Below are 14,332 nucleotides of genomic sequence, written 5' to 3' on the forward strand. Positions count from 1 at the left end.
ACAGCGAGACTGCACACACACAGAGACTGCACACACACAGAGACTGCACACACACAGCGAGACTGCACACACACAGAGAGACTGCACACACACAGAGAGACTGCACACTCACAGACAGACTGCACACACACAGAGAGAGACTGCACACACACAGAGAGAGACTGCACACACACAGAGAGACTGCACACGCACAGAGACTGCACACACAGAGACTGCACACACACAGAGACTGCACACACACAGAGAGACTGCACACACACACAGAGACTGCACACACACACAGAGACTGCACACACACACAGAGACTGCACACTCACAGAGAGACTGCACACGCACAGAGAGACTGCACACACACAGAGACTGCACACTCACAGAGAGACTGCACACGCACAGAGAGACTGCACACGCACAGAGAGACTGCACACGCACAGAGAGACTGCACACGCACAGAGAGACTGCACACGCACAGAGAGACTGCACACGCACAGAGAGACTGCACACGCACAGAGAGACTGCACACACACAGCAAGACTGCACACACACACACAGAGAGACTGCACACACACAGAGAGACTGCACACACACAGAGAGACTGCACACACACAGAGAGACTGCACACACACAGAGAGACTGCACACACACAGAGAGACTGCACACACACAGAGAGACTGCACACGCACAGAGAGACTGCACACACACAGAGAGACTGCACACACACAGAGAGACTGCACACACAGAGAGAGACTGCACACACAGAGAGAGACTGCACACACACAGAGAGAGACTGCACACACACAGAGACTGCACACACACAGAGACTGCACACACACAGAGACTGCACATGCACAGCGAGACTGCACATGCACAGAGACTGCACACGCAGAGAGAGACTGCACACGCACAGAGAGACTGCACACGCACAGAGAGACTGTACACGCACAGAGAGACTGCACACACACAGAGAGGCTGCACACACACACAGAGACTGCACACACACAGAGAGAGACTGCACACACACAGAGAGACTGCACACGCACACAGAGACTGCACACGCACAGAGAGATTGCACACACACAGCACACGCACAGAGGCTGCACACACAGCAGCCACCCCAAGTGGAGGGTGGGGCCCAGACCCAGCATTGCAAGCGTCATCTGGTACCACACCCCGCAGAGCTCAGCCAATTTAACTCTGTCTGTGACCTGAGGCGGGAGACTTGCTTACTACTCCTGTTTTATAGATTCAAAGTGAGGCAGGTGCTGGGGTAATAAACCACCGCGTGCCACTCGAGACAGCTCTGGGAGGATGGGCAGGTGACAACAGTAAAGAGACAGGAGGGCAGGTGGCTTTGCCATGGTCAGGCCTGGACTGGTTGCTGGGGCTGGCCTTTCCCTGCGCCTGAGACACCCCCACCTCCAGCAAATAGCTCTTGCCCTTTGACCCCTCCATGAGGGCTTCCTTTCTGGCCATTCCCTAATTCTCAGGCCTGACCAGGCCCCTCCCCCAGGTGCGTGCGTGGAGCGAGGATGGGGGGGGGAGCCTGGGCACCAATCCGAGCTCAGGTCCTCCTGCATCTGACCAGCGTGCCATCTGGAGGGATGAGCCCTTACCCACCCCATCCCACGCAGACCACACCCCTCCTACTACCTGTACCCAGGCAGTGGCATCACCAGCCCTGGGCCTCTGGAAAGGAGCAGCAGAGCAATTGATTGGCCATGTGGCTGTTGAGGCTAATTTTATTTAATTACCAGATACATGTGGCCTATTTTTGGGGGGGGGTCCGGTCGTGGGGCCTGAACTCTGGGCCTGGGCGCTGTCCCTCAGCTCTTCAGCTCAAGGCTAGCACTCTACCACTTGAGCCACAGCACCACTTCCGGCTTTTTGCTTTTTGCTTATGTGGTGCTGAGGAATCGAACCCAGGGCCTCAGGCATGCAAGGCAAGCGCTCTACCACTGAGCCACCTTCCCAGCCCATGTGGCCTATTTTTTAAATGGCTTTAAATGTCTGTCAAAAGAATTTTAATGTTTCCAACAAGCTGGCACTTCATTTTTCAATCATACACTGTGCTTTTACTCTTTGTATTTTATACTCTCTGAAATGCAGCAAAGTTCCATCCCAGCCACCATGGAGACGGGCGGTGTGTGAGACCCGTGTTCCCCTGGCTTTTCTTGAACCACAGTGCCACTTCCGGCTTTTTTCTTTTTGTTTATGTGGTGCTGAGGAATCGAACCCAGGGCCTCAGGCATGCAAGGCAAGCGCTCTACCACTGAGCCACATTCCTAGACCCTATCCCCTGGCTTTTCTTACCCGTGGTTCCTTGACCTGTGGCAGGCGGGCTTGGCTCCCAGCCCTGTGGTCGCTGCAAGGGCTGATCCCTTAACCAGCCCCAGCAACCCCTGCCCCTCCCTGTCTCACGGGGAGGTCACCTCGGCCTCCATTTCAGAGAGGCATGGTTCAATCTGAGAATAACTAACCAGAGCTGCTCATGTTTGAGACTCTTAGGGTACCAGGGGAGCGGGGACGCCCTTAGCTTCCACAAGAGCCAGAGACTCTTCGAAGCCAGGCGAGACAAGTTCTCAAAGTTGATATATCTGAAGATTCCTCCATCCCTGGCCTAAACAGAAAAACAGTTGAAAACCAGAGAGAAAAACCGAATCTTTCAAATAGTATCAATATTTGGGGTAGCACGAAAGAACTAGGCCCTTTGCCCAAGTCCCACGCATGTGCAAAGAGGGTGAATTTCTGAGAATGTATGTCTACAGAGCAGACAGATGTGGTAACGGCACACACCTGCATGCAGATGCGTGTACATGCTCATCATGAGTCTGGCTCCTGTCGTTCCCACGTGACCGGTGGGGGAGGGGACTGAGCCCGGGGTCCGGAGGAAGCTGGGGGCGCGGCCGGCCGTCCCAGACCAAGTATGCTCCTGGCTCACCCTAAATTCAGACTTGGTTTAATGGAGTAGAAACCCTGCCTGGGTCCCGCTGAGGCGTCATTTTGAGCCAGTTATAATCAGGGAGGCTGGATGGTTAGGACCCAGATTCTGTCTTCGTGTTCAGTGGGGAGATGGAAGGTATCACAGCCCGCCCCACCCACTGCTCTCTACATCTCTAAACCTGGAGACAGGCTCTCCCGAACTTGTCTGTGCCCATAAGCGCTTCTCAACACCTTTTAAAAGATTTATTATTACCGTACAATGCCATCTTCTCAAAACAGCAGGTTTTCGCTTTACGTTTTTTGATTCTTCCAAAAAAAAAAATCAGTTGACACAAATTAACAAAAGCACATAGGGCAGCATATTAAAGACAACAAAGGAAAAGTTAAACATCCCACCTGGCAGAATTTCTTGTCCTGTCTCCCCAAATCCAGAGGTGTCCCCAGGGTCTCCCCTGAAGCAGGCCCCATTCTCTGACATTCCCTGACTCCCCGGCCAGGCAGAGCTCCTCTGCCGAGACACTGTTTGTTTATGCCCTTGGTAATCCACTGAACCAGTCATGGAGAGGTTAATGAAAAAACAACTCATATGCAGGAGGCTGAGAGTTTGGGATAACAAAGTATCCCTTGACAGCCCTTCTGCTACATTTTAAGTTAGCCACAAGGAGCCCAGGACTCACCATGTTGTGTGTGTGTGTGGGGGGGGCTTCTCCGACATTCTACAGCTCTCCCGGCCTCTCCCCGGCCGGGACAGAACCCATCCCGGAACCCACAACGCGCCAGGAGCACACAGTTCAGTGTGGCGGTAAGGGCGCATTTCCAGAAGGCCAGTGCTGCATGCTGGTGTTGTGACCAGGCCTGCAGCTGGGGGCCCTCCTTGCACGCGGGCCCAGCACCCACCGGCCCTCTCCCCAGTTCACAACCATTCTCTGCAAGTCCTGAGGACCATTTTTTAACATTATTTTGAAGCCCCTCCTCAGCCTATCCACAAGAAGTCATGACAATTTGTGCCTTTCCTACACCAGATCAAATCAAAGGTTCAGACAATCAAGATTCAGAACTAGAGCTCCCAAATTCAGCCTGGGAGGGCTTGCCTCAAAGCTGGGTGCCAGGCGAGCTGTAACAATCTGTTTCCTTAGCCTGACCTTTCTTTCTTTCTTTCTTTCTTTCTTTCCTTTCTTCTTTTTTGGTCCGTCATGGGGCTTGAACTCTAGGCCTGGGTGCTATCCCTGAGCTCTTCAGCTCAAGGCCAGTGCTCTACCACTTGAGCCACAGCACCACTTCTGGCTTTTTCTGCTTATGTGGTGTTGAGGAATTGAACCCCGGGCCTCATGCATGCAAGGCAAGCGCTCTACCACTGAGCTACCTTCCCATTCCCAGCCCCAACCTGATCCTTCTTGCTTGCTGCCACACACTGGACTTCCAGATACTGTGTGTGTGCATGCTGGTCCTCGGCTTTGAACTCAAGGCCTAGATGTCTGCTGTCCCTGGGCAGTTTTTCTTGCTCATAGCAAGTACTTTACCACTTGAGCCACAGATCCATTTCTGGCTTTTTGCTGGTTAATTGGAGATGAGTCTCATAAACTTGGCTTCCTAGGCTGGCTTCAAACCACGATCCTCAGATCTCAGCCTCCAGAGTAGATTACAGGCATGAGTCACAGCACCAAGCTCCAGACACCTCCTTAAGGGGTTATTTCATGTCGGCCTGGCAGAGCTGGGAAGGCGAAGCGTGGGTACAGACTGCGGATGGAGGTCTGATCCGGGGATGTCTGCGAGAACTCCACCCAGCAGTGACAGGCACCTACTGCCAACGCCATCGAGCTTGCTTGCTCTGCCTAGCTTTACCCCATGTCTACCTGCTTCAAGTTTGTTTCCACCAACCTCACCACACCATGTGAGAGAATGTAGTACAAACCAAGCCTGGACCTCCAAAGGTCAGACATTGTCTGAGATGCACCCCCTCCTCCTGCTCACCCTTCCCTCTGCCTCTGAAATCTGGGGATCCCCTTCAGAAGAAAAGGCTGGACTCCATCTGAGTCACAGATGCTTTGAGTACAGGGATTAAAGCGCTACCATAATGTGACAAAATGCCGTGCGATATAGATACTCCTTACTGGAAGCTGCTAAGCGGCCAGCCCGAGAGCCAGGGTCAGGGCAAAGAACAGCGTAAGGGCCTTGTACGTCTCCACGGAAATCTAGGGGCATCTCTGCCCGTTTTAAACAACAGCTTACTACTCTCGGTGGTTCCCAAGCTTCCACCTTAACCAGGCCCTACCTATGCTGGGGTCACCGGGTACCACCCCCCACCCTGGCCCCAAGGCCAGACTTCTGGGACAGATCCTGTGGTGTCCACCTACTGTCCAGGCCCTAAGTCAAGCCTGACCCACAGGGCGTCCACAGACCGCAGCTCCAGGTGGAAACGATGGCGGCCACATCCGGTCCACAGGGTCCCGATGTGACCTGTTGTGGGTGGTGGCAGCCACACCTCGGCGTGGCCTGAGGTCCGGGGGTCCTGCTGGGGCCTGCGGAGAGTGTGTGGCCATGACCCTGCTTCCTGGAGGTGGGCTTGGGGAGGAGGCCGGAGCCCACCTGAGCTTGACAGCTGCCCAGCAGAGACCACGAGAGGAAGGCTGCGTCCTTCGCTGGCGTCCAGCCGGTGGCCCCCGGGGCCTGGGCAGGAAGGAGCCCGGTGGCCCCCGGGGCTTCACTGGAAGGGCAGCAGGGTGGCGTCAGGGATTGGCAGCGGGAAGTAGGAGAGGAAAGGGATCCCCAGCTGGTAGAAGCCACCCTGGACGTGCGGGTCGAGCATCAGGGAGGCGTTGAACGGTGGCCAGAGCCCGTGGCCGGCAGCCAGAAGTGAGGTGACCCCCGGGGGCGCTCCAGACCCGGGCTTGGCGTCCCCCAAGGCCTCACCCCGGCCGGCCGGCTTCTGGCCCTGCCTCCCGGACAGGATGCTGTCGATGCTGAAGCTCGTGGACTTGTCGCAGCTCTTGGGGGAGCTGCGGGCGTCGGGGCGCAGAGGGGACACTGGACGCGCCGGCGCGCGGACCTCCCCAGCCGCAGCCCCCGCGCCGGGCTCCGGGTCCGACCCGAGGAGGGGCGTCGGGCTCCGGGGGCCTTCCGGGCGGGTCCGGGGGCGCGCGGGCCCGGGGAGCCGCGCGGCGGCGGCCGGCTCGGGCTCGGGCGGTGCCCCAGCGCCCCGCGCGCTCCCCGGCTCCGGCTGCGGCTCGGCGCGGCCCGGCCTGGGCCTCCGCTTGCGGCGCCGGTAGTTGCCGTTCTCGAACATGTCGGCGCAGCGCGGGTCCAGCGTCCAGTAGCTGCCCTTGCCCGGCCGGCCCTTCTCGCGCGGCACCTTGACGAAGCAGTCGTTGAGCGAGAGGTTGTGGCGGATGCTGTTCTGCCAGCCCTGCCGGTTGTCGCGGTAGAAGGGGAAGCGCTCCATGATGAAGCGGTAGATGCCGCTCAGCGTGACCCTCTGCCCGGGCGCGTGCTGGATGGCCATGGCGATGAGCGCGATGTAGCTGTAGGGCGGCTTCTGCGGGGGCTCGGCGCGGGCGAAGGCCAGGGGCAGCGCGGCCCGCTCGGGGCCGTACAGGTAGAGCAGGGGCGCGGCGGCCAGCGCGGCCGGCCGGGGCCCGAACGGGTGGCTCATGGCGAGCGGGGCGCCCCGCGCGCGCGGCCCGCCGCGGGGCTCAGGGGCTGCGGGCCGCGCCGCACGCGCCCTCGCCGGGAGCCCGCCGCCGCGCGCCGCGGCCCGCGCGCCGCATGGCTCCGGAGCCGGGCAAGGAGGGCCGCGCGTTTGCTGTTATATGTTGACCTCGCGCCGGAAAGTAAACCGTCTCCGATAAACAGCCGCCGCTCGCGGCCCACCCACAGCCACTCGGGCCCGCGCCGAGGACTCCTCGCGCTTCCCCTCCACGTGGCTCGCCGATGCCCACCAATCGGTTTCGGGGCTATTCCCTCATTTGTTTATAGCATTAGTCTGTTGATAAGTCCGCCCACCCAAGTCGAATCAAGCTGTGTTTATTTGGAAAAATTTCCGGGCACCCAATATATAAACGCACGGATCTGATGTTTGAAATATCACGTCCACCCCTCGGCGCTGGGAGCCGCGGCCCGCGAGGCAGGATGTGGACGCTCGCGGGCCTGCCCCCTCCCCCGGGAGGAGGGCCGCGGTGGGGGCCGGCGGAGGGGCGCGGTCCGGTCCGGCCCTCCGCCGCCCACAGAAGGGTCTTTTCTTCTTTGGGGGCCGAAAGGGGATGGGGAGATGGTGGAGATGTGATGGGGAGATGGTGGAGATGTGATGTGGAGATGGTGGAGATGTGGAGATGGTGAAGATGTGATGGGGAGATATGTGGAGGAGACGGTGGAGATGGAGTTGGTGGCTGTCCCGTGCAGTACTGGGGAGGGGAGTCCTGCTGGGAAGGGGTCCGGCCTCCAGGAAGATGCTGAGTCACCGGAAGCAAGGGGAGCCCCGCTCTCCCCGGCCGGCCGTCGACCCCGGGACACTCCCCTTCCCCGTCCCAGGGCAGGCTGGCCTCTGCGGGGAGGTGGGGAGTCCGGCCAGGGTCTCCACTGAAGGCTTGAAAACGATGGTGGGGGACGGAGCCCGGGGCTTGGCCGGGCGGCGGAGGGGAAGGGGCGCGGGCTGCGGGCGCATTCGTGCGCTGGTCTGCGTTAAGTTCCCGGCTTTCCTGTTTACAGCAGGGGGGAGGAGGAGGGAGGGCAACCTCCCAAGTGCGCGCAGCTGGCCGTGCTGACCGCGGGGAGGCCGTGCGCCCGCCCGCGCCGTCGGGGGGGGGACACAGGGGGGACACCGGGACCACACCAAGCCTCGAGTGGACATCGGCAGGGACGCGGGTTCCGTGGGCGCCCCCCCCACAGCGGGCACGCAGGTGACCAGCGCCCTGCGCGGCATCTGCGGTCGGCGAGGGCCGCGCGTGGAGTGGACGGCTGAGGCCAGGCCGCAGTGGGGAGGGGGGCCCTGCTGCTGCCCCAGGGAGACCCCGGGGAACCGAGCGGGGACCCGGATGTCGGCGCCCAGGGAAGGCGGGGCAGCACCCAGTCCAGACCTGGGGGCGCGGGGCGCGGGCGTGGGGCGCGGGCGTGGGGCGCGGGGCGGTCCGGAGACCTGCGGAACAAACGGACGGTGAAAGGTCGGAATGCCAACGGAGGAAGTCACCACCGGCCTACAAACCGGTTCCGGCCGCCGGCCCCGGGGATGGGGGGGGGGTGGGTTGGGGCCCGGCCCCGGGCTACTCCTGCGCCCAGGTCCCGGGGCTGGACGTTCGCCTCCGTGTCCGCCCCGCGCCCCGCACCTCCGCCCGGCCGCCGCGCCCCTCCCCGCCGCGCCCCCGACCGCAGCGCGCTTCCTCCACCGAGAAGGCCACCGGGGTCCGCGCGCCGGCCCTGCGCGCGCCCGGACCCGAGCCCGGCCAGTCCGTCCCCGGCTCCCCGCGGGAGCCCGGCTGGGACCCGCGGCACGGACACCGCTCGGGCCGGGCCGCGAGGGTGGGCGGAGCCGCCGGGGCGCGGCGGGACCCGGGGCGCGGGACCCCGGCAGGGGGGCGCGGGCTCCCGCCCCACCCCGGGAGGAGGAGTCGCCGCATTTCCGGGGAGTGCGCGGCCCGAGGCCCAAAGCCGCGGCGCCCTCGTGCGGAAGCCGCGCGGCGGCGGAGGAGGCGGGCGGGGCGCGGGGGCGGGCGGGGCGCGGGGCGGGGCGGCCGGGACACTGGGTCCTCCCCGGCCCCCGGGGCGCCCAGAGCCGCGGGTCTTCGCCAAGAGGAGGGTCGTGCGCAGCCCGTGCCGGGGTCGGAGGGCGGGGAGCGCTGCGTGCCCCCGAATCTGCCTGAGTAGAAGCTCCTGGGGGAGCAGGCCCCCGCCCCGTCCCGGCCTGGGAAAGCCCGGGGCGGCGTTAGGGACCCCGAGGACAGGTGCGGCCACACCGAGTCCGACAAGGGGGGGACGGCCGGCGCTGTCCTCCCCGCAGCTCCGTCCTCCCGCACCCCGTCTTCCCGCACCCCGTGTCCTCCCCTCAACCCCTCCTCCCCGCACCCCGTCCTCCCCGTAGCCCCCCTCCTCCCCGCAACTCCGTCCTTCCCGCACCCCGTGTCCTCCCCGCAGCTCCGTCCTCCCCGCACCCCGTGTCCTCCCCGCAGCTCAGCTCCGTCCTCCCCGCACCCTGTCCCCCCCGCAGCCCGACAACACGGGGCGGAGGCGGGAGTGTGGAGCGCGCCGCGCGCCGCGGCTCGGGACTTCACCCCGGCGACTCTGAGCGGTTTCGGCCGGTCTGGCTCTCGGGCGGACTGGACTGCGGTTTTCCCCACAGAAGAGGGATGGACGGGACACCGCCGCTGTGCCCCCCCCCCCGCGGGGGCGCCGGGGTTCACCCATCGCACAGAGGACAGCGCTGAGTGCGCGCCCAGCACTCCCCAAGCGCGGGTTGGAGGCCCTGGGGCCGGGCCTGGCGTGGCCAGGGTCTGCGGGGACGAGAGAGCGCGGAGCCGAGAAGGGAAGGGAAGAGATCACACCGAAGGAGCCAGTGAAGATCGGGCTGTGCACCACCCTCAGGGCCCCTCCAAACCCAGAAGAACCCCTCTCTTCCCTGTGGGAAGAGCGGAAGGCCCCCGAGCTGGGGACAGGGTCCTCTGTGGTTTCTCCGGGTGGGGTCAGCCCGAAGGTCCGGAGAGCCGGGCCCGGGCAGGCTTTCCAAAGGGCACACTTATTTATAGCTCACCTTGTTCCCCGAAATGACGGAAAGGCTCCAAAAGAGGTAGTTAGGGCACACCCTCTGCCCTGCCCAAGCCGACGGCACACGGAGTCCATTGAGACCAGGGAACCTTCCTGCTCCCCTTCTCTGGGGACCCCTGAGCGCTGGCAGCCTGTCCTTCGCCCGGGGCGGGCGCTGCGCTGGTGGGGCTCCCGTGACCCTCTTACATGATCTTTTTATCAGCTGATAATCTGGCCCAGAAAGCTTCAAGTAACGGGGAGAAGCCGCAGGTACCGGCCACTGGTCCTTGACCCCTCCAGTGGGGACTAGGGACCCCGTTTCAGAGAGAGCCTCAGCTGAAGATGCCTGGGGCAAAGGCCTGCAAGGAAGGCCAGGCCCAGGGCTACCGCTGTGAGGTCAGAAGGGTCTCTCAGCCATCCTTACAGGGATGCTGTTGTGTGGTGCATACAAGCTCCAGCCCCAGCACACAGTCACCCTAGCCTGACAGCACCTGAAGAGGCACACTCTCAGAGAACCAAACTCTGATCTCTTTCCTGTTGAGCAGGAACTGTTGGCAGGATTTAGAGGCGGGGGCGGAGCCTTCCCAGACTGGGGGCAGGCCCTGGTGGGGGACGATGGCTGCCAGCCTCCACAAGCCCCCTTCTTACATGCCTATGTCAAAAAAAGCAAACATTTCAAACGTCTTGACTGAGCGGAGGCCACGGGAGAAAGAGGCGGGCAGGGAATCTGCTTCGCAAAGTTTGGGAAAGCATTTCAAATATGTGGTGGGAGACAGCATCGGGGAGGAGGGCCGGCCCAAAGCGGCTCCGACCCTGTCTGCCCCCCCCCCCCAGGAACCCAGGAACCAGACCCCGGACCACCCCATCCCCGGTGGAGCTGCCTGTGGCATAGAACCTCCAACCCTCACCTACCCAACCCCAGAGCTGCAGTCAGTCGGAAGAGTCCAGTGCAGGCCCAGAGACCCCAGTACCTCTCCAAGACTTGTCTCTGCCCAGGCATTAAGATACATCTTTTCAGCCTAGCACTGGTAGGTAGCCCATGCCTGTAATCCTAGCTATTCAGGAGACTATAATCTGAGGATCATAGTTCAAAGCCAGTTCGGGCAAGAAAGCCCATGAGATGCTTATCTCCAATAAACCAGCAAAAAGCCCAGTAACTCAAGGGTAGAGTGCTAGTCTTGAGCAAAAAAAAAAAGCTCAGCACCCAGGTCTTGAATTCAAGCCTCAGTAAAGATCTCTCCCCCCTCCCCCCACAGTCACAGGGGTAACAGGAAGCTGCCAGCCACCACCACCCACTAGTGTGGACATGGGGTGAGGAGACTCCTCTTCAGGGGTGAGCTGGAAACTTCTTTCTGCTTTCCCGTGGCACTCATCAGCCTCTCCGGTGCTGGCACAGACTCCAGAGACCCGACAGTGGGGTGAGGGGGGGATCCTGAGGGACTCCATCTGTCTGACTTCTGATTTGGGGTTTTTTTGGGGGGTAGGGGAGGGAATGCAGGAGCCTCAGTTGTAAGGTCTAGAACAACGAGCATCTCTGGCCACACCTGGTCACTTCACAGATTTTTTTTTATTTATTTAGTGGCCAGAGAAGGGAAGAGGCTTGTTCAAGCTAAAATCTGCTCTCTGAATTTTTACCCCAACGTTTGAGCAATTTTCAGGACACAAGCCACTGCAGAATCTGCCTCTGCGAGGACATGTCCCTGAGCAGAGGCCGGGGTGGGGGTGGGGAGCACCTGGCAATCCAAGATGGCCTCCCTGGCCTGCCTGTCACGGGCGGCTCTCTTCCTGAAAGTTCTGGGCTTGGGGTGTCACTCAAGAGCCAAACAAAAGGCTGCCATTGTAGAGGCTAATCTAGCCACAACCTTCCAGGCTGCAAACGTGGCTCCTCACTGCCCAACAGCCCTATCGAAATTACACTGAGGCCGGCAACTAGAGGCTCACACCGATAATCCAAGACTGAGATCTGAGGATTGCAGTTTAGAGCCAGCTCAGGCACAAACGTCCATGAGACTCTTATCTTCAATGAACCAGCAAAATAAAGTGGGAGTGGAGCTGTTTCTCAAGTGGTAGAGCACCCGCCTTGAGCAAAGAGAAAGAGGGGGGAGGGAGAGGGGGAGAGGAAGGGCCAGCATCCAGGCTCTGAGTTTGAGCCCCAGTTTTGGCACCAAAGGAATAAAAATTCTCTGATTCCTAACCACAGTGCACCCACCAAAAGCGGCTGGGACTGGGCAGAGGTGCTGCGGCACAAACCCTGGCCGCTTTCACATTTGATTTCAAATGTCTTTGCAGCTGCCCAGCGTTTCTCCTCGTTGAGTCAGGAAGAAGGCACGTAGATTTCTTACCTGGCTTTGTACAACCCATATTTACGTGCTGAGTGTGCAGCCCAGAGCACACACTCCGTCCCTTCTTCCCTCCCTGACCTCCTTTCTCCTTTTCCTGGAATGCCAGAGCCTTGCCCACCAGCGGGGGTATGGGATTGTACAAGGCACAGAGCAGCCCCGGCCGGGCAGAGGTCTGTGCACACCGCCAGCCGCCCGCTGGCCCCACATGGCAGGCAGTCTATGGCGGCATCTTGGCTGTGTTCTCAGCGTGTGGCTGGGGGAGAGGCGGCCATCCCTAGGCCCTGAGACAGCTCTGAGTCGAGTCGGGCATGCAGCAGCACCGGGGACCAGCTTCCGAAACTCACTGGTCCCCTTGGTCAAAGATTGTAGAGTCCTTTCAAGGAGATCCCCTTGCACCTGGCACGTTCTAGGGGTCGGGCTGTCCGCTCTCCTGCCCCCCCCCCAGGTCTGGTAAGGCCCCATTGCACCCCGAGTTGCCAACGCTGGCAGGGTGTTGTGGAAGGACGCGTTGCCGTGGCCTGTGCAGAATTGGGGAGAACCTTCATTAGCTGTCACACGGACGATTTCTCCAAAGCCAGGAGGCCCAGCACTGTACCTGCAGGCCAGTTGTCTGTCCATACCTCCTCTCTCTCGCTCTTTCTCTCAGGCAGGGAGGGTTTTCCGAATCTTAGGGGCAGAAGGAGTTTTCTGCGAGACCTTTTTGAAGCATCCGGACAAGGAGAAAACTAGTTCTCCTGGGACACGTGGCTTGAAGAGAGCTTTGCAAAATGAAAACCTGGGTCTGGGGCCGCTGGGAGCTCTGCCACCCGTCTCCACGCTGCGTGGACCTTCTTTCTCCATGTTCCCGGCTCTCCCAAACCGACAGTCCTGGCCTGCCTCACACAAACCCTCCGCCCGGCTCCTGCGAGTTCTGGGAAGGAGCACAGAGCTTGCTGAAGTGTGAGCCAGCAGCCTCCTCCAGGAACATAGCTGCGAAGAAACTGCTTTGCACACTTTGCTTCAGATCCCCCTGACTCTACTTCAAAACAGCATGGAAATAAAATGTCACTTAGCAATCTCCACGGCTCCCAGGCTCCTTTCCTTCCTCTGCGCCCAGCACCACCACCAACGCCAAGCCACCATCCCCGGCCTAAACCGTCTGGTTCTACAAAAGCACAGCTCACCTGCTGTGGTAGAAGCTGGTGACACTCAGCTCAGATCCCCAGAGGGGACTCAGAGGGGCCCCAGCACAGGAGCTGGAGATTTCCACGGGTAAAACAGAGAAGACAGCACAGCCACCCAGCTGCACTTCACCAGACTGTATTGCTCTCAAATGTAATTTTACAAAGACATACCGAAATCCGAGAGAAAAACAACCTCCCAACGATTTAACAAACTGCAAAGTTGACAAGAGTTAGACCACTAACCGCGTCATGGATTATCCGTGGTTTTTGAAGGGTAATAGGGTTTCACCTACGTTCACTGTCAGAGGAAAAGGGTTTAGAAATCAAATCCAGAGATAGATCTTTGGAAATCTGCTTTTCATGGGGGGGGGGACTGCCATCAACTCGGGAGGGTCCATCAGCCCCCTTTCCATCTCCTGGCCCATCTCAAACGCTCTGGAAACCTTGAGGAGGGGCTAGGAAGTCTGCAGCTCAGGAAATCCAGGGAAAGCAGGACTCACCCCAGCCCAGCCCGAGGTTGGCACATGGGTTCCCTTTCCCTTTCCCCTTCTTCTCTGCCTATGCCAGAGCTCTGGACAAGGAGAACGAGAATCACCCCTTTGTTTTGGCCATCGACTTGTTTTTTGTACTTAACAATTGCTTTCATTACAGCAAGTGAGCCGCTCGGGGTCCCTCGGACAGTTTTGTCCACCCCTCCACCAGGGCAGTTTCTCAGATTGCACTTGAGAAAAGAAAAACACAGATCTCGGGGTGAGAGGTTATTGATAGTACCTCCACCTCCATCTCCCCATCTCTGGATGTCTGCACGGACAGCCACCTGTGCCCCCAAAACAATCCAAACACGGGGTATGCCACCCCGAGCCACCCGTGTCCCCCAAAACAATCCAAACACGGGGTATGCCACCCCGAGCCACCCGTGTCCCCCAAAACAATCCAAACACGGGGGTATGCCACCCGGAGCCACCCGTGTCCCCCAAAACAATCCAAACACGGGGGTATGCCACCCCGAGCCACCCGTGTCCCCCCAAACAATCCAAACACGGGGGTATGCCACCCCGAGCCACCCGTGTCTCCAAAAACAATCGAAACACGGGGGTATGCCACCCTGAGGATATTTCTTTTTAGGTTTTGCTTTTAAAGTGTGAGAACACAAACACACTGTCC

General features: G+C 60.2%; 1 protein-coding gene across 1 annotated transcript; it reads right to left on the bottom strand.

The window, feature by feature from the left end:
- Positions 1–3,169: 3,169 nt before the first annotated feature.
- LOC138823497 (forkhead box protein L1-like) lies at positions 3,170–6,586 on the bottom strand. Its single transcript, XM_070016857.1, has one exon. It carries the CDS (start codon positions 6,584–6,586, stop codon positions 5,639–5,641), a length of 948 nt encoding a protein of 315 aa, XP_069872958.1. The 3' UTR covers positions 3,170–5,638.
- Between the last annotated feature and the right edge of the window lie 7,746 nt (positions 6,587–14,332).

The sequence above is a fragment of the Dipodomys merriami genome, unplaced genomic scaffold (assembly GCF_024711535.1).
Source record: "Dipodomys merriami isolate MVZ:Mamm:240054 unplaced genomic scaffold, mDipMer1.0.p SCAF_120, whole genome shotgun sequence".
Classification (NCBI taxonomy): domain Eukaryota; kingdom Metazoa; phylum Chordata; class Mammalia; order Rodentia; family Heteromyidae; genus Dipodomys; species Dipodomys merriami.